Below are 27,290 nucleotides of genomic sequence, written 5' to 3' on the forward strand. Positions count from 1 at the left end.
CATACAGTATCAAGGGCAAAAGCTACCAGTTTTTAATAAGTTACAGGTTCAAGGTTTTTCATACAGTAAGCTTATATCTTTCATTGAATTTGTATCAGATCATATTGAAGTATAAATAAAAGTGTAGATCTTAAACAGTTCAGTTCAATGAATCATACATTTCTTTAAAAATTATAAACATGACCAATCATAAACTTGCCAGAACAGCTTAGTTTAACCAGGAGGCAGAGAGGTGCTTTGTTAAACTTCTTTATGGGACAATAGTTTTCTCAATGTTCCCTCTTCATTTCTACCAGTGTGTCAATTATGTATTCCCATAATTTGCATATTGCTACTTCCAAAGCCTTGCTTTAACCGTAAAAAAAAGGATATCCACAAACTTGGATTGATTCTGTCTAGATCACATGTTTTTAGCTAGATGACATCTTGAAATGCGAAACAATCAGTGAAATACAATTTAATAGAGTGAAAAACTGTTTTCAGAACTTTGTCTGTTTTAGTTTGTCGATGTGGTAGCACAGCTTCAGTGCAGGCCCCAGCTTCAGCCCTAAGTACTTCATGATCATGTCACTCTTTAGAAGTAACAAAGCGTTTCCATCTATCTCCTGTGGGAAAGCAGAAGTAAAAGTTATATCAACATAAATTGACAAATATACTGTTAACATGACTAAAATTGTTAATGCGCAAAATAACATTACTAAGCATCACATCCACATACTTTTTCACTGCAAGATATACCCCAGCCAACCATATAAATGAACACAAACAATATAAAAGTAATTTTCCCAATTGTATGGGAAACCTGGGGATAAAGCCTACATGCTTCCTGAAGACTTCCACGTGTGGGCCCAGGGACTGGGGGTCAGCGTCCCTGATGAACCAGACCACATCCTCTACTGTCCAGGTAGATGGGTCCTTACTGGGGGGAGCCTTGGACTCCTGGGACTCTGGAGATGGATTATAAGCTAAAGAGAAAAGACAGAGAAGCAGAGAGCAACAATTTCACTGCTATAGTTAAAATTGCTTGTCCATTCAATGCTTAGAACCATTCAATGTTTTATAATAGCAATAACATCATGGCTAAGTGGCCTGTGGTGGTCCAGTGGTCTAGCACACCAGTGCAGTGTACATGTGTGCCCATGTCGGCATGGGTTTGAATCTGGCCCATGCCCTGCTGACATGCCCTTTCCTGTCTATTTTTACTGTCTCTATCCAATAAAAAATATAAGAGTTGGACTGCCCCACTCCAAAAAAACAAAAAAACAAAAAAAAACAACACATGGCTGAATTGAACAATGATTGAATCTTGATATCATGATGATTTTTTTTCATTGCTTTAAATCTGAAGTTATAATCCCATGTCTATTCTATACGTACCTATTCTGTTGCTCTCCAGGAAAGCGTTGGGACTGGACGTCTGTCTACAGATGCCTATGGGGGCAGAGCTGTTGGGGAACTGCTGGGATGAACGGAACCCATAGGAGGGCTTTGGTGTATAGGAGGAGCTGATGGAGTTGAAAGCAGAATCACCTGGGTCCACGGAATACCGCTTGGAATCTGACGGGTCCAGAAGGTATTCCTCAGGCATGGAGGTGTCAGCTGTTGGTACACAGATAGTGATAGGGATTATATGAGTGATAAACCATAGATGACACTTTCAGTAACCTCTGTAGAATTAAGTCTTTGAATAGATAAAGTGTAGGCTATTCTACAACATTCAGCTCTGTTTTGGACTGAACCATACCAAAATATATCTGTCAAAGGAGATTTTGTTTTGTTTAGTTGTTACAAGTCTCTATTTTACAGTACGTACAGGAGAGTGCAATACCATCCGACTGATAAGAGGCGACACTATGCTGGGTGATGGGCTGGTCGCTGAAGAGGTTTTCACAGTGCAAGCTGCGGCATAGCTTCTTCAGAAAGCGTAGCACATAGCCAATGCTGTTCACCACAGGTAGACTCAAAAGGTGCTGCTTCCCATCGAACGTGGCTGAAAAACAAACAGTATGAATGTGACCAACATTCTAATGATGTTACAGTTATTTGTTGATGCCTGTAAAATAACGCACTTTGAGCAGATAAGAGGGGGATCTCAATTGTACCTGATATTTTTTCCCCTCCATAGCCTTGTGTCAGGAGAGTAAACACTGCTTTCTGCTGGAAGGCGCTATCAATGCAGCCTTGGACAGCTTGCTGCAGAACCACTGAGGGTCTGTCTGGCCCAAAGTGATCTGGGAGCTGTTGCACTCTCTTTCTGTCCAGGTTAGGGCCCATGATGGCCTGCTTGTTTATGTAGATACAGACTGGAAACACAATAGGGGGGAGAAACATATTTAGGCTAGCCATTTTTGATAATGTGTTATTCTTGTGGTTTAAATTATTATAAGACATGCAGTATCAAAAAGTGCTGATATTGTGGACTTTATGCACTTGTGAGTGAATGAGATACTGGTTCTGGCTAAGGAACTGCCTTCACATATCAGTTTTCCTTTCCCTAGGTGATATTCACAGAACATTCTAGATGTAAATGATGACCATCGGCTGTACAGAGTTCTTGTTAGAGGCAAGTGTCTCCTGTCCTACCTGTGAGCATCTGGGGTGTGGCAGAGTGGGGGATGGTGGCAGCATCCTGTGGGATGGAACTCATGTCCGGTTCGGGGGTGCTGCTGGGCGGAGAGATGGCCAGGGGCGTCATCACCATCCTGGGTTTGAGCTGTAGATGGAGACACACAGGAGGTGCCTGCTTATTGGTACTCATTTGTTCATGGCACAGAATGTATACATAAAACACAGTGTTTAATGTAAGAACAATGAACTCAGGAAGGGCTACTATGTAGGCCTCATATAGAATCATGGGTATTGTAAGAATACAAGACAACAGAATGTTACACACTTTAACATTCTTAGAAGTAGCGACTTGAGGATCAAATATCATCTTTGAAAAAAATATCTTTAACTACTCTTTCCATGGCAATAAGTGTTGCAAATATTTAACAAACCAAACAGTGAGGTAAATCTGTATTCTAGTCAAATACAGAATAAGGCTAACCCGCTGATTTCTAAGCCTGTTTCTAAAACATTACTAAATCTGAAGGACATGGGGACTGTAGACATCATATGCATTTTTAAACAACCTGCATCCCCACTTTCTCCTCCCCTTCCCCCCCATCATGGCTGACCTTGAAACCTGGCTTTCTCCCTCTCTTCTTGGGCACTTTTAGGGGAGGGAGGGACTCAGGGTAACGGTTTGGAAAATCCATTTTGGCAACATTGCGGAGTGGGGGTCTCCCCCTCTTCCTGCCTGGTATCTTCCCTGCTTGGCTGGGAATGAAGGAGGGAGTCACTGCAGGCGATTGCATTTCACTGTTGCTGTCTGCTTTCTGTGCTGTTGCTGCAGGTACACTCATTGGAGCTGAAGACAGGAAACACAAAGGGAAAATAAATACATTTGAACTGAATTATAGAAATCACTGTGGATGAACACAGCAAGTCTGACTTGTTTGTTATTAATCACTTTACATATTCATAATCATAACAAACAAATTACATCTAAGAATATAATCATGGAGCCTCAGTTATTACTGAATCAGAGAATCTTGAAATAAAGGTTGTCAGGATACATACAACATTACCACAACAACATCAACAAATAGAAGCAGCTAGCAGGATATCCAGCACAGCAATGCAGTTAGCTAGACAACGTTTAGTGGAGCAACAAAACAAAGGCAACCATGCATAAGCTCTTGATGAAACAGTTCCACCATCCTATCCACTGCTCATTCTGAGCCTAAGGATTCTGACAGTCAGGGCTTACATTACCTGATCTCTTCTATTTTAGAATAACCAAGCCCTTTCTCTGAGAACCCAGAAGCTTGAATGGTAGGTATTTTTAATTAGAAAAAATCCCTCAGAAAGCTGGGAAAGCCATCTTGCCCCTGCTATATCTGTTTCCCCCGACTCTCTTCGTCTCTGTGGTCTGTGCTGCTGCACGGCGCACAGGCTGCAGACATCTCATTAGACTAATGCATTCAGCAGTGGCAGAGGGAGGAGGGAAATTGACTTCACCATGGCTACACAGCTATGAATTACCATTACGATGACAGCTTTCACCCTAATCTTAAAAAAGCAGCCTTAAGTGCCGACTGTTGAAAAATCACAACATGCATGTCTCACATAGCATATAGCACAGTATACTGGGATTACTGAATTGCTATAATGATAGCACAGGAGCATTATTTATCCTTCTTTTTATCATTCAAGCAGACAAAGACAATAGGAAAAAAAGAAAACATTCCTAAATAGTGAAAAATACACTCACCATCTAAATCAATAAGGACTGGTGTATATCCCTTTTCAGTGGCTCTCCTATGATTCTCCCTCAGTTCTGTGTCTTTCCCTGTATTTGCCTGCTTCCAATGTCTTTAACCGCACCACTCAGTGGAATCTCCAAGCAAGGCGGATTCCACTGTAATATTGTGCATGCGTGTCTGTGTGTGTGTGTGTGCGTGTGTGTGTGTGTGTGTGTGCCAGTTCTGGGAAACGTTCCTCTGTTGTCATGGCAACAAGCCTGTAACACCCTGGCGGCTACATCTCATGTTTTGCCTTGCAACTCAGGCTCAACACTGAGGGATAAAATTAGACAGGCATCCTCAAACTGCTAATTACAATAGGAAATTAATTTGAAAGTGTGAGTGTATCCATACCGTGTGTGTGTGCGTGTGTGCGTGTGTGTGTGTGCGTGTGTGTGCGTGTATATATACTGCTGGTTTACCACTGGATAAGCAAACCATCTAATTCAACCAAACATGGCAGCATTACAACATATTTTGTTCCTTGCATCAAGCCATTTGGACCTAGACACTATACTAAGCTCTGGTATCAAAGTGTTTGTGGTGATGTGACATTGGTATGTTGAATTAGGCCTACATTGTGGCACCGAAATGTAATTAGGGCCTATTGTTATTGGTTTGTTAAACATCTTTTATAACAAACATACAGAAGTCAGGCCACCAGATGTCAGAGAAAAGTATATGCCCAGGGCAGTTTTTAAAAAAACAGTGACCATTGCCCATTTTACATGGTTTATTCCTAGAATAGGCGTACTGCCTACATCATCCATAGCCAATTGAAAACCATCCATATTGGAAATTCCATTCATGTCAGCTAAAAAAAGAAAAGATCAATTAATGCTGGCTCAACTTGTACTGTAGGCCAGGGTAAAACCCACATTGGTTGCCGGCGTATTCTCTTCACAAAAACTGCATATCACAAATATGCACTAATAACGAGAAATAACCACATACTATCTATAAAGTGAGGTGATATGAAATAATCACATACTAAAAGCAAACTGAATTAATTGACTGCAGCGGATAGATGAGAAATGTTGCCCTCTTCTGACCAGCCCTGGCTCACTGTCCATTCCTCCTCATTCAATAAAGTTGTATTTCTTTTAAAAGCAAGATGGCGACGTGCGTGTCGTCAAAGATGTCGCCCTTGGTGGTGGCATCGAAAATACAATACTTTTTGAAAGAACAATATTCCACGAGATCGATATTAAAGACTGTGACTAAAATGGCAAGACGAGGTGAGAATATTATTTTGGTGAGTGACGTCTATCAGTGTTTTGTAACTACATAGCGTTGTTCCGACAGAGAATGAGAATGAGCGAGGCTTGATTTTGACTGAGTGTGTCAGTGACATTTAGTTGTCCAATTTGTGTCCTGTATTCTTGCCAAGAAGTTAAAAGCTAACAAGAAGTTAAAACTGCTCTCTAGACTTACCTTTGGTTAATAACTGGGGAATTGCGAGTCGCAGAAGTGATTTATCTAACCTAGCTGTGTCGCTATTACCTTTGACATCACAAGCTACTTTCACTGACAGCTCCGACCCTTAACGTAACGTTAGACAAGTAATCCAGAAGGGTGTATTTATAATTATATCAATAATAATTCCCTGATATTCTGTTAATCTCAAGACTACAGTGCCAATGCTCAGACAGTTGAAGACAACAACAGCAATGTCACCGGCTTCAGCGGACCACTGGAACACTACAGCGGGCTCATCAAAGAGGGTGCGCTGCTCGAGGACCAGCAACAAAAAGCTGCGATTGAGAAATTGGATCAAATGCACAAGACCATGAGGGGTTACACCAACCAGCCAGCCTCCCTGTTCTCGAGGGTGATAGATATATTGCTTTACATGTCATGAATGTCATATAACTCTTTATGGTTTTATTCACATGGATCTATACGATATAAAAATGGTTTCTTTATATTTATTATTATAATAATTATTTTATTTTTTTTACAGTTTTTCTCAAAGCCCAAGCCCCCAAAAGGTTACTACATCTATGGAGACGTGGGTAAGTTTATATTTGCGCTTCATGTTGTTGTGAGTTTGTGGTGATTACTTTCAAATGTAATCATGTTTTATGCTTTGTTTCTAGGCACGGGAAAAACTATGGTTATGGACATGTTTTATGAACATGCGGAGACATCAAGGAAAAAGAGGGTCCATTTTCATGGCTTCATGTTAGACGTACATAAACGTAAGTTCCCTTGATGTTCCCATGTATTACAGTTGGTCATGCTGTAACAATGTCGTCAACAATTAGGCTAACTGCCATTTTCAGATTGTGTACGATAATGGTATGACTTGTTGATTGTCCTTTGCTATTTAACTAGAGAGAAGCCTGGTCATAAATCATTACTTCAATGATTGATGACATTCGGCCTGTATTTCAGGACCGTCCTTAAGACCTTAAATGTACTATCTACATCTACTGTAGAATGCTGTCATGATAGCCACTTATTATCAAGCAAGAGTTGAGCAATAGATTGTATTCTTTCAGTTCACACAACGGAACCATTGTAAAAAAAAAAAAAAAAAAAAAGATCAATAGAAAGAGCACTTTTCTGTAGGTGTATTTTTACAGAAAGTAAACTCAAACAATATATTGGGTTTATGTCCAGAGTAAGTAAGCATAGTCTTGTTCTTTTTGTTTTCAGGGATACATCGCCTTAAACAGAGCATGCCGAAAAGGAAGGCTGGGAAAATGGCCAAATCCTACGACCCGATTGCACCAGTTGCAGAGGAGATTAGTGAGGAGGCTTGTCTTTTGTGCTTTGATGAGTTTCAGGTAAGAGGGATGCTGTTTCTTATTATACATCTTTGTACACAATTGCTTGGATGTCCTCTGTTCCGGTGATATAACATTCTGTTTTGCATTTAGTGCCCTAGATTTCTAAATGTAGTCACTAAAGCCTGAAATTAAATATAAAATAAAAAATAAATGTGGTGATGAATTGGTTGTAACTCAATCCCACAGGTCACTGACATCGCTGATGCCATGATACTGAAGCAGCTCTTTGAGAACCTCTTTATGAATGGTGTTGTTGTCGTGGCCACATCCAATCGTCCCCCTGAAGGTGAGTAGCCGGTGGCACTTTTAATTTCTCTGATCAATTTAACTAGAACTGATCGCACGCCAAATTTCACTTCACAAACCTTTCTGTACAGTACTGTATACCCACCCTGTCTTCTCAACTTTCAAGCAAAGCACACTCAAATGATGTAATCAGGGCTATTCCTCTCTTATAGATTTGTATAAGAATGGACTACAGAGGGTTAACTTTGTGCCATTCATTGCTGTGTTGAAGGTAAAGAAGCACTACTCTTCACTTGTCACACTTTTACTTGGTCACATTGCTGCTAAATATTGCTAAGAGTTCCTCTCCATTTGAGGTACATAAGCAATTTTGAAATGGAAAAACTAGGGTTTTAAGTGGTGAAAAGGTGACCTTATAATTGTTCTGCCTCTTTTCTCACATACAGAACTATTGCCAAGAACTTCGCCTGGATTCCGGGGTAGATTACCGGAAGAGAAAGAGACCCACCGCCGGAAAACTTTACTTCCTGTAGGAACTGCATGGTGCAAACTCGTGATGTAGACCTGCATTTCAATAGACACCTCTATGTTTGTGACTATTGAGGCTATACAGTATATGTGTTATGGATCGGAGGATTGGCTTTCCTTGAGTAGAAAAAAAACCATACTGGTCTTTCTATTTTCTATTTTCTAATGTATTCTTGTTTTAACATAGATCAAGTGAACCTGATGCGGAGGCCACAATGGATAAGATGTTCGATGAGTTGGCTTTCAAACAGAATGACAGTAAGTTGGTCAGTGTGTTCTTGAGTGTGTACAGCTACAGTATGCAGAGCTAAGAGTATGAAGGGTTTATAAGGTATGTTTATTACCATGTTATTCTCCTCTGTATTAATTTATATAAATTGAACCACTGTGGTGTTTACTACAGTTTTTGTAAGAGCGTATTTAGTTATACCAATTTTTTTATTGTATTTTCCCCACAGTAACACGACCAAGGGTGCTGAAATTGGCCGGCAGGAAACTTACTCTGAGCAAAACATGTGGGACCATAGCAGACTGTACATTTGAAGAGCTCTGCGATAGAGTAAGTGGGCTTGGTCTCTCTCGCTCTACAATATGTTTTGCTCTCAGACCTGTCTGTGATTGTACAAATCTGTTGATCCACCAAAGTTATCCTGGTCTCAGATTGATCATTTATGTTCTGTTATGTTTCAGCCACTGGGTGCCAGCGACTACTTGGAGATATCCAGACTGTTTGACACGGTCCTAATTCGTCACATTCCCCTGCTTACTCTGAATCAGAAAACTCAAGCTAGGCGCCTCATAACACTCATAGATGCCTTTTATGACCACAAGGTAAATTATATGAGCTTTTTAATTTATCTTTGAGGGCTCATTTATCTCATTGATCTTTTACGGTTGGGATCATAACCAATTAATCTCGAAACTCGTCATTACTTCACAAACTATCGACTCTATATGTTGTACTGTACATCTGCCAAGTTTGATGGCGATGTACTATATATTAAAAATGTCTGTTTTTCATTTTCCAGGTAAGAGTGGTGATTCTTGCAGATAACCCTTTGGATGGTATATTTGTACACGATGGGCATAATGGACACGACGAGAGTCATGTCCTCATGGATGACCTGGGGCTAAAAAGGGTAAGATCTGCTGTCAATTCTCCTGCCATTGTTTTCTTGTGGTTTAACTATGTTTCATATTCTGTGTGTTCCCTGTGAATATTCCTTTGTAGTGACGTTGTTATTTAATGCACACCCTGTGGTGCAACAGGATTCAGCAAGCAGCATGTCCATCTTCAGTGGGGAGGAGGAGGTGTTTGCCTTCCAGAGGACAGTATCTCGTCTCACTGAGATGCAGACAGAGGACTACTGGGTGGAAGGGGACAGGAGCACCACATAGCAGCACTCCCATGAATCCTACCTCCAAGCACCGCCAACTACAGAACACTATATTCTTATTTATCCAAGCCAAGGATCATCATGGCCGTGTGTAAACCACATACTGTATGAGGACTTCAATCGAATCAATGCAACATATTTATTCAGACATTCTGTATTATAGCCTTTTATGATTTTAATTTGCCATCGCACTTTACACTCTGACCATGTGTATACAGACAATGTTTTAGTTGAACCTCTGCTATGTTGGATTTCCAATATTGTACTAGGATAGTTGTGTGAATGGAGGATTGTCAGCTATGGAATGAGCTGAAACCTGTGGAAATGGAATTCCAGTTGGTAAATAGGTGAAATGGTAATTTATTGAGATTGGGATGAGATTGTAACAATGACATTTAACAAAACGGTATTGTTTTTATGAAATGATGTATGTAATTATAAAATGGTTATGACAAAGACATGACAAATACAGCGTTCATCTTATCGTAACAACCTTATGGATTAGGATGTGATGCTGCCTGTCTGTATTGATGAAAGCCACCACCTGCCACCTACAGGCATGCATTATAGCCTACTGCAGTGACCATAACATTGTACACCACCTGGAATGTTGTAGTTGTTTTCATTGCAAATACAAATATGAATGCGTTGCATATTATTGTTAAACCGTCTTAATAATCACACAAAAGCTAAAACAAAATGCAACAATCTGGCCGTCAGTGATGATTTTTTTTTTCATGTCCCAGACTGTCACTTTAAAAGACGATTCCTTCAGTGCAATTCAGGGGGCAGGTCTTTTCTCTCCACTGGGATCATCTATTCGCTACAGCGCTGCTACAAGCAGCCAGTGATGGTTTTGGATGTGCTGGCTGTGCAGGATCTCGGGGTAAGAGGATCATACGAAATTGTATTTATTCGAAATGCAACATTGCTCTGACAGTAAGAGGGCAGTTGGACAAAGATAATTTCTTCATTGGGCCTGGCTATAATGAAAATAATCCCCGCCTTGATGAAATCCAGAGAGCTCACGGCTGGCGACTGTCTCCTCATAGCTACACGGATAAAGGACTTAAAAAGGAAATGGTCAAGATGGCAGCTACATTCGGAATGTCAAGGTGTGGATATTCATTGCTTGTTTTAATTTCGTATATGTACATGTGAATGGAATCGGGGACTGTTCTTTGTGAAGGAGCTGGAGCGCAAAATTCCTCCTGGATAATTCATTGCTGACGTTTCGTCACCACACATTTCCAAAATAGCTTCGTGATAGAATTGATTCACTGCTCTTGATACGAAGGAAATTAAAAAAGATCTACTGTACATATGTTTTTGCTAGATATGATGTAAGACCTCAGGCCATTTGTATCGCAAGCAAGGTTGAAGGGTCAGCAGAAGCAGGCGCACGTGGAGTTAAAAAATCTGTTGGAGGTGTGAAATGTGGCACTGAGCTTATCATGCATTACATAAAGCATGCAACGAAGTTGAAATTATGTTATACCGCATAATAACCAAATGATATTATTAATGGAATACAACTTGGATGATATCTTGCTTCATAACTTTTACGACCAGTGTGTAGCGAAAACAAGAAAGACTACGAGAGGGATATGGCTGAAGCATTGCTTAATGAACATCTTTTAGATGTTGAAATAGATCCGGATTTCGAGCCTCAGAAAAGGCCGAGGTCCTGCACTTGGCCTTTGCCTCGTCCGGAGTCGAGTGTAGGAAAGGCCGAATCGACGGACAATGACGTAATCCCAGAAGAAGAGGATGAGGATGATGAGAATGAAACAGGCAGCTCTACCAACGATGTGAATACCATACTTCACAAAACAAAGATCCCAAGAGACCAAAATTGCACTACTGCTCACCATAAGGAAGGAGTAATCCCCACTTCCAAAGAGGAGGTGAATGATGGTTCCCCCACATCCACGCAAGCACTTGTCACAGCTCTCAATGGCCCTACATCCCAGCAGCCTAGGAAGTCCTGTGCCCGCAGGAATGCCTGGGGCAACTACTCCTATGCAGACCTAATTACCCAAGCCATCGAGAGCTCCCCTGAGAAAAGGTTGACATTGTCTCAAATCTATGACTGGATGGTGAGGTCTGTGCCATACTTCAAGGACAAAGGCGATAGCAACAGCTCTGCTGGGTGGAAGGTGAGCAGCAGTGACATACTTTCTGTCATCATAACAAAGACTATGTCTGAGCTCATTTTGCATTTCAGGTGCATCTTGCAGAAAAGGAGGCAGTATTATCTGCAAGAACCATCTAAATGGATATACAATGCTATAATTTGGAATGAATAGATATTTTTTGATGAATTGCTAAGGTTTTGAGGTTCTTTTCACTCATACTGGGGGCCATATTGGGCTTTGAATGTGGCACAAGGGAGTGTTTTGTAGTGATAACCAGCTGGGAATAGAAGATGTGTGCCTGATAGAAATAGGGTGAGCCCATGTATTGCTGCCAAATGATATGCAACAGAGCCCAGATCAATGTTGCACAAGGCCCTTTCAGATAGGACAGGTGCTGGGACAGTCACCCTTTAGAGCTGCATTGGATTGTGCAAGAACAGATGGTTTATCTATGTAATTACATATTGAGTTAGTTGAGTGGAATAAGTTGTAATATGAACCATCCCAATTCCACTTGTGTAGAACAAAAGTCAATCAACTCAATTTATATGTACTTACATAGCTATAATTAACATGTGATTACAGCATTTCTACACATGCAAGAGCACCTTACAGTAGTAGTGTCACAGAGTAGTTAGACTAGACCATACCGGTATAGGCCTAGGCTATATGTTATAATGGGTTGCAAAGGGCTCTCTCCATGCTAGTGTCTCCAGCCCCTGTTTGATTTCAGGGATTAGTTTGGCCTGGAAAACCAATTCATCCGTCATGGAATCGAGTCTAATGAAAGCACTGAGCTCTGCAGGATTTAAATGAAAAAAAAGTCTGTAAATGGTTTTGTAATCCCGTGAAACTATTAGATGTGAGATAGAGATTTGTGGGTTTTCCTCACTGATCAAATAATAATGATGATGATGATGATGATAGTCATTTTTATTGTAATATCATTGCATCATTATTGCAAAAATAATTATAGATCAGCAGTTCAGAAACACAAATAAACAGATAAATACAGAATAGAATAGCCTAGGGTATAAATGACCCCATTCTTATTCCGATAATTTGGTCATTTGCATCTAGCCCTTCACCTGTTCCATGCTGTTGTATTATTGGAGTTTCTGTGGAGTATATATGCTTCTTTATATAGCAACTCCATACATGGAACCCAGACACACACAGATGAGAACTTATACTTAGCACATTAGGACAGGGGTAAAGGTTGGGGTTTAAAAACTGCTGACCACAGCAGTTCAACAGTTATTAGACAGGCTTTTTGGCAGAGTGTGGCATTCAGCAAGATTAAGGTCGTCCATCTGTAGGGGCTAGGGGAAGGTTGGACTGTCTGAATAATTTTCCTTATGGGGAATGATGATCTGTAATCAGGTCCAGAGACTATATCTTATCCAGCTCCCAGTGGAAATATGATAATACTCAATGTTTTTTTCAAATTCCAAAAGAAAGTCAGTGTAGTACCTTCTTGATGTCTAAACTTACTGTACATGGTTGTAATGCTTGTCCCTGCTTTGAATGTAAATCAGATATTAAGACCCATGTCTTATACTGACATGTAATATAATGCATATTTATCATGAGTTTTATGGGCCTAATACTGATAGCTTTGAATCAGTGGTAGATTCGCCATTGGCTGCTGTGTTCCTCCATCTTTCATTGGCTTGTGTCCTGAGCACAAGAATCAATCAGCTGACTGGTAACTATGTAGGTCAATGTGAGAGAAGCTTCGCTGTTTTACTCTGGATCTGGCTCTGTGTAAACTGGCAGAGCTCCAGTCTCTGTTCAGAACGAGGCTTTGCTCAAAGGGTGCTGCAGCACTGCTGTAAGCCTGTGGGGGTGGGGGAAGGGAACACAAGAGTTTGTACTGTTGGGTCTTTTTACATACAATAAAAGTACAGATCACATTTTACAAACCTAACCATTTGTCTTTAATTCAGTGAAACACATGAACATTTACATTTTCAAGTTCAATTACAAATCTATGCTAAGAGATGTGGAGAATCTAATTGAATTTAAAGCTGTCTAGTGCACATCCATCCCTTTGTCACTCTTGAACCTTATTTAGATGTGGCCAGCCAGCCTACTGGTCTGACAAGTTCTACAGAAACACCCACAAACCTCAGTAAATCATTTCTGGGAATACAACGTGCCACTGTTTCTCTTCACAGAAGGAAACTGGGAAGACAGATGTAAAGGCTCTGAATTCCGCATGAGACCCTTTTCTTGGGCTACATTTTTGGGATTATTTTCAATTAAATGCGTTGTGACTTGTCACTGTTTGAAGCTGAGAGGGTTGTAGAAAATATGCTGTTCCAACTCTCCCCAAGGCCTGAGTCCATTTACATGGCTTGACATAGAAAGCATTCATTTTACTGAATAGTCTGTGACGTTCTTAGATTAGGGGGAAACATGTAGTTCAGAGAATGTGACCAAGAGGGTTTACCCCTTTGACCATGTCAACCATAAAGAGTGAATTATCTTTCTACGTCACAGCTCAGAACTAAAAGCACCCAGAGGCCTTTATTCTTGAGATATGCACACAATAATCAAATAAGGCTTTTACATAGCAAATATCTCTTTGTGAGTTACCAGGACTAGGTCTGGTTGAAGTATAGAAAGGGCACATGCACATAACATAGCATCATGTTCCTGAATGGGTCTTCAACCCAGAGATAAGCAAGCAATCTCCATAAACAAATCCATGCAAAACAAGCAGAAATTCACTGTTAATGTGTCCCACCTCTGTAGTAAGGGTGGACTCATGGTTGCAGAAATAGGCCCTGCTTTGTTGTAGCAACAGCACACACTTGACTTTGTTTTACAAAGCCCTGCAAGCTGCAATAGCACCTCCTGTATTCGTGATCTACTACAGACAATAATTAACACGTTTACGAACTCCATAGTAGAATATGCAATTTCATACATCTGTACAGTCTGACTGAAATTCATTGAATGACATTGTGGAAAGATAAGAATACATTTAGATTGGATGCTATCTAATAAACTAACCATACATGTTGACACAGAGTTGGTGCCAAATCCAATCAACCTTGCTGGCCCTGTCAAGTACAAAAGAGAGAGGGAGAGAGAACTGCTTATGTGCATTGAGTCAAGAGATGTGTGTTCACTCCTAAGTGATGAAAGTGGTTGATCTAATCCTGTAATTGGCTTGGAGTGTGGGTTTAGCTGGAAGTTTGATGTCACTAGGCCAGCCTATTGACCCATAGGAAAGCATGGGTCGTTGCTTGGTCCCTGATCTCTCTCATTACAGAGCTAGAAAGTTCTTTCAATTTATGTTCTCTTAACAGATTATGTATGTGTTGCTATCTTGTGAGCCGCAAGCTAAATTGCATACATAACAATGCTGACTGGGGAGATTTTTAAAGAACATGGAAAGTCAGCACTAGCATTCACTCTGACTCAAAGCGATAGTGTCTAAAAGTAATAGTTCCCCACCAATCTTTCGAATGGCTATAGTATTAGCGCATTGATTTCTTCTGGCCGGTATGGCCACTTGTTGTCAAATTGTAACTCATTACAGAAAGTAGGCAAATCAAAACTATCCATAACAAATATTTATTATTACCTGATGACTTTACATGGGATCTTATCTTAATGATCTGGATAGCTGATTTTGCGATGGAAGCTAGCTAGTACTTTCGTAAACAAACAGCTCATTGTAATTGCAATTTGTCTTAATTCCGTTTTGTGTGTGGATAAGTCAGAATACGTTGTAATGTATGCAAAATGTCAACTGCTGTTTGGCCAGAAGGGAAGAGGTTCTAGAACCACACAGGTTCTAGAACCACTCCCAACCGTCTCATCAACTCTCCCTTCTTCTGCAGATATGACTGCAGTTTCTCTTCTGCTGCAGCACTCTCAGTTAGTGTAGCCTGAGCGCACAGACTCAATCTCTTTAATTTTGTACATGGTTCAGAATATCTCCAGGGAAATCCTTTAGACCATTCATTGCAGCCAGAAATAGGTCACAGTCAGAGATGGGTATGATATATTCTGTAGAAGAAGAGCAAGACTAAAGACACATCACAACTGCACTGTAGCCATTGCTTTTATGTAATTTTTATTTGATTATGAATCATAATTATGATTATAAATCATAATGATTATAAATCATAATTATGATTATGATAATTATGATTATGATTTATTTGTTTATATGATATGGTTTCTTGAGAAATACTGTGTTCAAACTATATGAAATATAATATAGTATATTATTTTACAAGTCTCCACAGAAAAACAACTTTTGGTTGCCATATTCATCGACAAATTTGAACATAAGAGACATCCCCTTCCCACAGTTTAGTGGCAGAGGGGTACATATAGGGGTCAGATGGAATGGCATGTTCTCTCTTATGTTCCAAAAAGCAATGGGGACTAAAGGCTGAATAAGTGAAGTTAAAATGACCTCTTGTCAGCCATATCTGTGACAGGTATTAGTACAGTACTGTGCATAACCCCCACACTGGCAGGAAGCTACTTTGTTATGCTAAAGGTGTACAGCAAGTCTAGTATGATTACTTATGCACATGAAATGTCGTTTTTAACCATTAATGTTTTTTTTATTCTCCATGAAACCTGGAAATCTCATTCTAAACAAAATTCTCTTTTTCTCTGAAAACAGAACTCCATCCGACACAATCTCTCGCTCCATAGTCGTTTCTCCAAGGTCCAGAATGAAGGAACAGGGAAAAGCTCCTGGTGGATGGTCAACCCCGAGGGCGGGAAAGGGGGAAAAGCTCCACGGCGACGGGCTGTATCCATGGACAACAGCAACAAGTACATCAAGGGTGCAAGAGGGCGAGCTACCAAGAAGAAGGCTGCTCTACAGGCTGCCCAAGATGGGAGCTCAGAGAGTTCCTCCAGCTTGTGTAAGTGGACAGGCAGCCCCACTTCCCGCAGCAGTGATGAGCTGGATGCCTGGACAGACTTCCGCTCACGCACCAACTCCAATGCCAGCACCATCAGTGGCCGTCTCTCCCCCATACTGGCCAATCTAGAGCTGGATGAGGTGCCCGACGACGACTCGCCTCTCTCCCCCATGCTTTACTCTAGTCCTAGCAGCATGTCCCCCTCCACTGGCCCAACAGGTCTGTCTGATCTTGCTGGAACCATGAACCTCAACGATGCACTCTCTGATAACCTTATGGATGATCTCCTGGACAATATCAGCCTGACGGCATCCCAGCAGCCCCCAGGCCTTGATGAGAGTGGAGCCAATGTGCAGGGGAGCTCAGTGTTTACCTTCAGCTGCTCAGGAAGCAGTCTGGGTGTCCCCTCCGGCAGCTACGGCCCCAACTCCATCTTCAGTCCTCCGTCCGTCACAGGCCTGCGGCAGTCTCCCATGCAGACCATCCAGGAGAACAAGCAGGCCACCTTCTCCTGTATCTCTCGCTTCGGCAACCAGACCCTGCATGACCTGCTCAGCCTGGAGTCCCACAGCCACAATGATGTCATGCTCACCCAGTCTGATCCACTCATGTCACAAGCAAGCGCCTCAGTCACTTCCCAGAACTTCCGTCGTAACGCCATGTTGCTTCGCAAGGACCCCATGATGTTGAACTCAGCTAGTGCTGCTGCTGGTCAGTCGCCAAGTTCTTCAATGCCTGGTTGGCGAGCTGGCTTGTCAACCTCTGTCAATGGAGGCTTGGGCTTAAGTTGTGATGCTGACCATCAGGATGTCAAGCAGCATCTACAGCAGTCTCCCAGCAAGACCACTTCTATGCAGCTTGGTTCTGGTATCAGTAACAGCAGGAGCCCCCTGCACATGGCTGCTCAGGATGGCTTCCCCACGGAACTGGATCTGGATGTGTTCAATGGCAGTCTTGAGTGCGATATAGACACCATAATCCGTAATGAACTGATGGACGCTGATTGCCTAGACTTGAGCTTTGACTCTCACCTCATGTCTGCTCAGAATGCTAACATTAGTGCAGGGAGCTTCTCCAGCTCCAAACAGACCTCATCCCAAAGCTGGGTTCCCAGCTGAAGAGTTCACTCAGCTGGGTTCCCAGCTGAAGAGTGCACAGTTGAGCAGTAGAGAGTGGATATAGCAATGCAGGTGAGCTTTCACTGTAATGCATAGTGCAACTGAAGGGAAGAAAATTTAATTATATGGGGAAGTGTGATGATTTTCTTTTATCAGACATTACAATTTTGGTACTGTACTTTTTAAGTGTCTAAAACGCATGGTGATGAAGTTCTTGTTGCCCATATTTCAGAACAGAAGGTTTGAACAAGAGTTGTAGTACTTTAACGTCAGGACAGTGTGACCATCAGTGTTATCATAAGTGGGATATTAGGGGTAATTGTGAAATAAATGTGAAAAATACATTTCTTTGAAGTCTCAGGGACATCCTTATGACGTGGTGAACTGTAACACTGATATGAAAGTGTTGTATTTACCCTGCTTTCCATTTCATATTCTTATCCATACATGATGAACCAACACAATGTTTTTGCCAAACCAGCTGTCTGTCCTTTGGAGATGATGGCCGAGTGTTTACAGAACAAGTGTCAAGAGAATGTTACTCTTATTATTTAGATGATACTTGATAAAGCTTTCATGTTTTAAGTTCCCATCAGCAAAATAAGTGAAAAAGAGAGAATTTAATGTACGTTTTGAAACGCCTTGCATCAATGCACCATTTCATACACCAATGTTCAAAACATTTAGTTGTGAGGTGTGAGGTTATCTACATGTGTGATATTGTATGTAATGTTTCAGTTTTGTTTTGTAGACATTTCCTATACAAATTTGGTGTTCAATGTTCCTCATTCAAAAGGTGCATTTTGTTAGCTCATGTTTTTGACCTGTTTCTGTTGCAGGTCCTTGCTTACCTTGCCCCTCTCCCATACTGGAAATCATCATCAAAAATAAAGGATACATTGTAAAATTTGGTACAGTGTTTAGAAGGCTACATTAGCAGTTTCTTGTGAAACCCAAGATTGTGAAACGCAAGATTCTGTTTTAAAATGATGTGTGGTGCTATGAAAAGAAGAGAAAATGGATTTTAATAGTGGCTGCTTGTACTGTAGGGCCGCATTGCTAACCTCCCTTTGATATCTGTACTATAACAGGTGCTGAAAGAATTGTGTAATCCTATAAAACAATCTTTCAATGAGCAAGAGGTGCATGGCAGATTTAAAAGATGGACATTTTAGGTACAAGGAATGAAAACTAATGTCTTGAATGTTGCCAAATTCATTCAGTGTATGAGAAATCCAGTGGAATCACAGAAAGTTTCAGTCCTTTTCAGCTTGTGTTGGTGGGAAGAGGAGACACTGTATGCAACTGCTCCAATGTTAATGACGAAACAATCACTGTCAGCAGAGATGGTACTGGATTTCTGTCATGGTTTTCCTATAAGAACAAGAGGGTTAACGTGAATGTTGAGTTTACAATTGAATCACCAATCGGTCGACTTAGTCTATTAGTTATTTTGTTCAAGAAATGACTGCTTACTACACCCTAAACTGATATTCCAGGGAAAATATTTGCCGAGTTCATCTTTTACATAAAAAATAGATTAATTAAGCATTCATACATCGTACATGTGGATAATGTGTATATTTATGCATAGGTTTGTGTTTGCATTTGCATTTGTTTGTGTTTGAACATCCACTCATACTTCATTGACCAAATGAAAGAGCATTGATGAATGACATTGAGAAATGGCACAATACTCTACCAGAATGTTTACTTAATCAGATTGTGTTTAAAAGATTCAATACTGAACCAGAAGCAATATACTCTAGCCTTCCAAGAAGAAGAGCCAAATTCTTGGCTCTGCAGAATACTAATCATTTACTCTGCATCTTAATTATAACACAGCTCTTACAGTAATTGTAAAAACATCTTACTCCAAAACATCAATTTACAGTTTAGGTGTGTTATCCTTGCACAGATTATTACAAATGTTGGTAAATTAATATGAAAATTAAGAGAGATTTTCAGATCTCAGAACAACACTCACTGCCAATGCCCATACTTCCCCTTGCTGGTCCTACAAATTGCGTCACTACTTGATGTTGGCATTTCCTTGTGTATTTCCACTTTGGATTTAATGTAGGTTGTATAAGAAATGGTGCATGTAAATAAAGCTTGGTGAAGCACTGTAATTGTCTTTGGGTTTTTGAATATCATTTTATTTAGTCTTGATTGTTTATTAAATTAAATGTGATACATAGGAATCCATTATTGCTGCACATAGAAGAGAGTAGCCCTCAATAATATTTAAAGGTTTCTGAGACACAAAGGAAACTCCAGTCTGTAAGAGCTGTTTTCTATTTCTCACATACCTATACACTGGAGACATCCTGCAAAGAAATGGTTGCTAGGGAGACGTCACCTTAAATGCTACTAGATTCTGCTGAAATTCAGTCTCTTCAAGAGCATTGTTCACAGCAGACTAAATTCATTATTGTAACGAGTCATCTCTCAGCCATGAAATGAATCTACTGTACTGGCATTAATAGTTATCACAGCATCTTTCCTTCTATCTGACAAATTAATTATGCAATATAATGCCCTGTGCACTTATTGGTAGGAAATGCACCTTGGTGACAAATTCGTATTGAATGTGGCCATCCATAAGTATAAACCAATGATTTTTTCTGTATCCAAAAAAAGTGAGCATGTTATGCTATTTAATACAGCAAGGTAAATATGGGTAGGAAAATATGCAAAAAACACTGATTAAATTGTAAGAGCATGAGAAATTAAACACCTTGAAAAATTTAACACCATGAAAGAATGAAGTCCCTGATGGAGTTCTAGAGCCCTCTACAGTAGAAACATTTGATTTGATTTGAGAACATAGGCACAAAAGCAACACTAACTAACAGTGTTTTCTACTGGATGCCTTCCAGTTCTCTGCTTTCACCAGTCTACCTTTTTTATGAGTGCAGCTGAAGGAAAGGAGATGAGGAGGGGAAGCCCTATTGAGATGCCTCCAGTCTCCATGGATACTTGTGGCAACAAGCTGGAGAGAGGAATGACTTGGCTGCCATTCCCCAGAGCTTTCATTCAAGGCAAGTCTTTCATTTTGCTCTAACCCTAACCCTAAGCTTCTACAGAAACGTTAGCATTAAATTACACCCTACATAACTCAAAACTACAATGTCTTTATTCTGAAATGTGTGTGGTGGTGTTTTGGTTTTTATTTTGTTTTGTAATAGTGTCATTGCGACCTTTAGAGGGTCTCCAGGAGCTACTGTTATGTCCGTGTACAGAGTTTCCTCCACTGCGAAGGTGGAGCAGATGGAAGCAGAATTGTTGGCCCAACTTTCAGCTCTCAGGACAGAGTTAGAAGAGAATGGATTTTCGTGGGGAACACCCTCAAAATCGTATTGGTATGTGGCCACTGACACATAGGAGGCCTGCGTATGTAGATAATGATGAATAATTGAAAATTATCTATTGACTTTTGTATGTTTTTGACTGACCTCTTTTCTATAATTGTCTTACTCATTTGGGCATTATCTTAGTTCTGTTCCCACTCCAAAGGATGTATCCTACTTCCGCATAGAGAGGGAAAAGGTCCTCGGGAGGGGCCTGCAGGTGAGACTAGAGACATTTGTAAGTTGTCGTACTGCCTGTAAGCGGCAAGACTTACCCTGTGCTACCTATTACCACTGCCTAGTTATATTCAAAGATTGCTGATGCACCAAAAATCAGGTGGCGGAGGCCCTGCCAGTGGTGTCACAGGCTCATGTAATGCAGAGGGAGCTGGAGAGCTGCCTCAGCCTGGAATACACACCTGAGAGTCTGCCTCCTCTGCTGCACCAGGTAATCTCAAAACACATGGAAGTACAGTAAAATAGATGTGCATACGAAAATATTGTGTCATTGAGATGATCCAATATCTTTTATGGGTTGCATTGATATCATTGATATTTTCCTCTGTAAATACAGTATGTACTGTAAGTACATAAAGTTGTAGCTTCTTTCAGTCTGGGTTGACAGTGTAACACACACAGAATTAAATACTGACCGGTTACACAAATGTTTTTTTTCCTAGTTTTATGCAGACCGATCCTATCAGTTGGCACAGAACAAATATCTTCTCATGCTGAGATGGAGGAGGTTCTGTCGCCATTCCCATGTCATTGACAAGCTGTATCCCATTTACAAGGTAAAATATATAGTTTTTAAGTGTGCCATGGTAGTTGTATGATTAATAGAGCTTTGATATGCCAGCTAAAGTCATTTATCAGAAGGGATAAGCCACATGTGTGTGTGATTCATTTGAATGAGCCCTCAACCTGCTTCATCATCAGGACCAAGTCTCATACTTGGTGAGTGAGTACCAGGATGCAGTTCAGCGGGCACGCAGACTGGCAGTGTCCAGGGAGAAGATCTTGACAGGCCGGGGAAACCCCATCAATGTGGTCACCCAGGAGGATGTGGTCATCTACCTGAAATGGCTGGTCTGTCACTTACACTCGGTCAAGACCATCCACCACTTCCTGCGAGTAAGGCTGCTCAGAGAGACCAAGGCTCAGACTGCTTCCTTACATGCGTGGACAAATTGGGTATTGGTATTCGCCTATGCAAATTACAAATCAAGTTCACACTATATGGTGTGTTACAGGTGCTCCATTATATTCCAGCTTGTGAAAGGAAGGATAAAGATTTTACAGAGGCAAGGATGACCAGGGAGGTTTCCAGCATGACAGATTTGACCTGTACTTCCAACACATCTGGTGAAACTCCGACCAGAATCCAATATTCAGCAGGTAAGAGCCTTATGCTTGGATGTCTAGATTTAGATGGTGTAGGTGGCAGTAGTGTGTGTGTGTGTGTGTGTGTGTGTATGCGTGTGTGTGTGTGTGTCAGTGTGTGTGTGCGTGCGTGCGTGCGTGCGTGCGTGCGTGCGTGTGTTTTGTGGGTGTACAATTGGTTAATGTTAATGACCTCTCCCCATAGACATGGCTAATGACGTTCCGATGCACTCTGTGAAACTGGATGAGTTTTGTGCAGAACTCCAATCCCTGGTATCATATTTCCACCTCCCCTATGACACCCACAACATCAGTACCACTGCAGATGAGATGGAGCTTTTTAGCATGGTACTACCATTGTTTGAGCGACACAATTGTTTGAGCGACACAAACCTCTATTGCATATACACAAATTAGATTGTCCTGTTGGGCTGTGGAATGCCTGTGGGAAGATTCAATGTATTCCATATTCTTTGTATTTTGTAAGGTCTTACAGGAGTTCAAGGTAATCTTCAGAAAGCAGGAGGTGATGAAGACCTTCCTCCAGTATGATGGTACAAAGGCCCTAGAGGCTCAGTGGGGGAGGAAGGGTCCAAACATGGCACTTAGGAAGAAGGCCAACTGGATCCCCTTCATTCAGGTCTGGAGTGAGAGTCCCTATCCCGTCCTCTCCTGTGCAGTACTTGTTAACCAGTTTTATATGATGTTTACATATAAATGTGTACCCATTGTCATATTACTTATACATCTTTTTGTATGTAATTTAGGCAGATAAAAGGCTACAGCAGTTGATAGGCTCATGTTTCTCTTCTCATAAAAATAAACAAACAGATTAAGCCCAAACGTGATCCCTGGCAACAAAAACTAGCCACAAAGCTGAATGAACTGAAGTCTTTTGATGAACTACTAAGGATGCAGAGCAGGTTCCTTCAGGTAAAGATGTGGCAATCAAAACCACCGCAATTCCCCATGCAGTTTACTTAAGCATCTCTAAAAAAAAATTTTTTTTTAATTTTTAAATTTTTATCATGCATAAATGTTTGAGTACAAAAGGAGAATATATGTTCAGATCCACTTCACTTCACACATTCCCCAGTGTCACCTCTCTCTCTCTGAGCCTTAGGTGTCAGATCCAGTCCGAGTGACGGAAGCCCTGAGGGAACACGCCGCCCACATCTGTGACCCGCTGGTCAGAGAGCCCTCATCAGTGACCTCACACCTCGGTAGAGGACATAACACCTCTCAGATCTGGAAGAGCATTTACAGCGCCACAACTATCTCCCAGGCACGTAGTCTGTACACTGCCATATATAAGTCTTAAGTTGTGGGTGCAACAGAGAAAAAATAAGTTGCAAAAAAGTTACGTATCACCAAACATCACCAAATTTGATTTTGCATGTCTGGGTTTATAATAACAGTGAGGAGCATTTTTCCTGTTAGGAATCCAATGTAAATGACGTAAATGGTTCATCTAGACGTGGAGTCGGTAAAGGACAGGATAAAAGGAAAAGCAAAACCCCTTCACTAGTGACAAAAAATGAACGGTACTGTATATTGTTATGATTATTACACCTTATCACCTGAGTGATTAGTTTCATCCAATTAAAATAATGTAGTTTTGGCATTATTGTTTGACGTCGTATCTATTCCGAAACATCTTGAACCATTCCTTTGCTTTCCATCATACCTTCTTGCCCTCTTACAATCACAGCTATAGCTACATGAACAGCATGCAGCTGCTGGGACTGGATGAACGCCAAGAGGAGGGCACCACAGATCCTATCATGACAAAGGGTGCATACTTGTCCCTTATTCACCTTCGCCACCTTAAGATCAGGGAGCTGCAGGTGAGGCACACAGTCCGCTACGAAATGATGTTGATGTTAAACCTGCGTTCATTGTCCAGTCATGTTGAAAACAACGGAAAGTGTTGAGTCTCAGAGGGTTTCTATTGTCAGAACAACAGATTCTTCATTAAAACAAACGCTTCTCTGTATTCATAGCAGATGTATTGCTTCAACTAGGATTGGGTGAACTATTGCCGTTCTCACATGATTCTGAGCCTTCCTCTGTCCCCGTAGCGTGTCTCTCTGGGGATGCTGAACTACCTGCGCTCTGTGGAGAGGACCCTGACCTTTGACACGGCCAGCCTGCGCCTGGAGGGAGGAGACCTGGTCAGCAGTGCGGAGGAGACAGGCTGGATGAACGCAGCCAGAGGGGGCGGTGGGACAGCAGGTGGCCTGGGGTCGCATCAATACTGCCACAACACTCCTGTTGACTACAAGGTCAGGAGGCATCAGTACCTTTGTGTACTATACGATGCCATTATCTGAGATGAATTCTATTATAAACCTATTGTTCTGGGATTCTTGTGGGCTATTTGTCGAAGGTTTAAGGGGGAATGTGCTTTTTATAATGACTGCAGGTTCACTGCTCGGAATTCATGGAGTTCCAAGAGGTGGAGAACTTACATGATTTCTACAATACTGAGGAGAGGTTGGTTCACACCCAGGACCAGAGAGGGCTGCACATAGTGTATGATGTAGCTCTGAGGGACTTTGAGGAACTGGAGTTCATGTTGACCCTGCTGGGCTCCCACTACATCCAGAAGAGCACAAGTCAACAGGGGGTCAAATCTGAGGCATCATGCAGCTCTGAAACAGACCTCCACTCATGGGCCAGAACTGACGTAGACCGTGTTGCAGTTCTTCTTGACTTGTGGACATGTGAGGCAGCCTTTTTGGAGAGCAAAGTTCAGGTGAAATGACAATGGACAAATGATTTTCAGCCATCATAAGACTTTCCAGATTTTTGTAGATTGACTTTATTGTACCCTTGCCTCTATACATTTTCAGCTCTTGAACTGCTACACTGAAGCCTACCAGCATGTGACAGGGTCAGAGGAGAGATTTGCCTTGGCCCAGGTCATCACCGACATCATGCACAGAAGGCCACAGCTGGACCTGGGCATGGACTACTTTGTACAGGGCTACAGAGCAGAGACGGCTTGTCTGCAAAGCCATCACCAGCTAATCAGAGCAGTGCTGGACTGCCAGGTAACTGTTTTTGGTGAACAAAACAAAATGCATAATTGTCATTCTATGCCAGAGAGACCATTAAAAAGACAGCACTGTATGACAATAGCAGCTCTCTGTTTTTTTTTAGGATTTCTTATCAATGTTTCTTATGCCATAACCTCTGATGGTTTCTCTCCAATGATATTGTCCTCAATGTTAGATAGATCAACAGCGGCAGTACCTTGAGTGTGTGTGGAGGGGGGGTCAGAGAGGCACTGTTCATGAATATGGACTGCCACCAAACTATGTCCCCAAACATCTGGTATCACTGGGTGGTGGCAGGCAAGTCCTACTGTTCTGAGGTTATTCTGTGGTTATAGTCATATCTTTAAGTTATAGTATTTAGAGTTTTACAGTGTATCAATGTGTGTGTGTGTGTGTGTGTGTGTGTGTGTGTGTGTCTATGTGTTTGCAGGCCTGCCCTAATGAACGTGTACCTGCTAGAGGTCCACCCCTCCCTATGCCTCGCCTCTCAAGTGTACCAGGCCCTAACCCAGGCTCACACTGAGCTCTGCCAGCTCCAGCGGGCCACTGGGGTTGCTGAGAGAGTATCCCTGGAACAGAGACTCCTACAGCAGGCCTTGCATAACTGGCACTCCCTGGCTCCGCCTGGGGCCTCCTACAGCACTCAAACACAGAAGGATGTGGGTGTCTCTCCTTAATATCGTTAATATCACAAATGAAACATACTGTAGCAGCACATCACATTTGTTCCTTTTCTCCTCAGTTATTTTCAGATGTGCTTTTGGGGGATCCCTCTCTGGTCAGAGATGTGGGTATGTCTCTGATTCGGTCTGCTGAGGAGAAGGACATGAAGCAGGGGAAGGAGAAGCAGTTCTTTGCTGTAGAGACCTTCTCCAAACTGTTGGAGCTGGTGACTATACACCATCGCCTGATGGAGTCAGCAGCAGAGACTGCACATCTAGCACAGTTGAGCTCATATTATTACCCTCTGACAATATGGATTCTGGTCACATATTTGATACTCTGTGATATTAACCTTATACTCTGTGTCTCAAGGTTATACAAAATGCTGGCTCTGGAACTGGGCTTTGATGAGTTCCACCTGTATGTGCGGCCAGTACAGTTTGAATTTGCTGTACAGAGAGACAAGGCGGAACAGCGCCCCCTGTTTGTCACAGCCTTACTGCAGGACAACAGCAGTGTCGACAGGTACTCTACTCTATAATCTATACTGATGTAGCTGTATACTGTACTTACAGATTTCATGTAACATGAGTGACATGGTTGTTTACAGTCATTCTGATATATTCTCCCATACTGTAGGTATACTCCATCCAGCCTGCCCCTGAGCATCCAGGAGCTTGATGAGAACCAAATTGGAAAATTCAGCTTCTGCACTGAAGAGTCAGTATTGCATGTAAGCTCAAATTAAATGCTTAACCTAGCTATTAATGACTATACTTTGCACTTAACCTTACTGGCATCACATTACTGCCTCTTCTCTCTGCCTCTCCTTAGCTCATGAACAGGTCAGGCATGGAGAACCTGCAGGTAATCCTGGCCTGTCAGGTGACACAGAAGAATGCTCTGTTTGGTGCAGTGAAGCAGGCATGTTTGTGCTACTGGGCAGAGACATTTGGTTCACCTGAGGTACAATACATCAGCAATATATCACATCAATACACACACAATCATATTTGTTATTATTATTATATTATATTTTTGGATTGGATTTCTGTGGATTGGATTTCTCCAATGGATTGGATTTCTGTGATCAAATTCCCTCTCTCTCTCTCTTGGTTCAGGAGGGTCTTCAATCAAGTGGTGATACAAACTCCTCAGTACGGCTGGGTCCCAAAGCTTGTGAAGATGCCAATAGGTTACTACAACAGGCTGATCATTCATCCACAAGAGGACCCAAGACAAATGCTACTGGGACCAGGGAGAGGTGAATTGGAGGGTTGATAGCGATACAATATATTGTAAATGTCATTGTTACCATTCAGTTAGATAGAAAGTGTGATATATGTGTTGGCTT

General features: G+C 41.6%; 3 protein-coding genes across 4 annotated transcripts; 2 read left to right on the forward strand and 1 right to left on the reverse strand.

Moving 5' to 3' along the window:
- Positions 1 to 48: 48 nt before the first annotated feature.
- LOC310813761 (sex comb on midleg-like protein 4) lies at positions 49 to 5,889 on the reverse strand. Its single transcript, XM_083682875.1, has 8 exons — positions 5,784 to 5,889; positions 3,180 to 3,412; positions 2,584 to 2,713; positions 2,103 to 2,303; positions 1,829 to 1,990; positions 1,378 to 1,599; positions 820 to 965; positions 49 to 605 (listed from the first exon to the last, which is right to left on the reverse strand). Exons 2-8 carry the CDS (start codon positions 3,405 to 3,407, stop codon positions 480 to 482), a joined length of 1,215 nt encoding a protein of 404 aa, XP_083539001.1. The 5' UTR covers positions 3,408 to 3,412; positions 5,784 to 5,889; the 3' UTR covers positions 49 to 479.
- afg1la (AFG1 like ATPase a) lies at positions 5,465 to 9,775 on the forward strand. Of its 2 annotated transcripts, none has more exons than XM_083682874.1 (13): positions 5,465 to 5,604; positions 5,978 to 6,180; positions 6,313 to 6,364; positions 6,449 to 6,550; positions 7,011 to 7,141; positions 7,331 to 7,430; positions 7,603 to 7,661; positions 7,837 to 7,919; positions 8,106 to 8,176; positions 8,377 to 8,477; positions 8,609 to 8,749; positions 8,947 to 9,057; positions 9,188 to 9,775. In XM_083682874.1, the coding sequence occupies exons 2-13, from the start codon at positions 6,127 to 6,129 to the stop codon at positions 9,314 to 9,316; spliced, it is 1,134 nt and encodes a 377-aa protein (XP_083539000.1). In that variant the 5' UTR covers positions 5,465 to 5,604; positions 5,978 to 6,126; the 3' UTR covers positions 9,317 to 9,775. The 2 variants fall into 2 exon arrangements, with proteins under 2 accessions (XP_083539000.1, XP_083538999.1); XM_083682873.1 differs by having other exon boundaries at positions 5,472 to 5,587.
- Positions 9,776 to 10,675: 900 nt separating this feature from the next.
- Positions 10,676 to 17,475, forward strand: foxo3a (forkhead box O3A; the record flags this gene model as incomplete). Its single annotated transcript, XM_083684048.1, has 2 exons — positions 10,676 to 11,474; positions 16,111 to 17,475. Exons 1-2 carry the CDS (start codon positions 10,923 to 10,925, stop codon positions 17,473 to 17,475), a joined length of 1,917 nt encoding a protein of 638 aa, XP_083540174.1. The 5' UTR covers positions 10,676 to 10,922.
- Between the last annotated feature and the right edge of the window lie 9,815 nt (positions 17,476 to 27,290).

This window comes from Argentina silus (assembly GCF_951799395.1).
Source record: "Argentina silus genome assembly, chromosome: 13".
In the NCBI taxonomy this organism is placed as follows: Eukaryota; Metazoa; Chordata; class Actinopteri; order Argentiniformes; family Argentinidae; genus Argentina; species Argentina silus.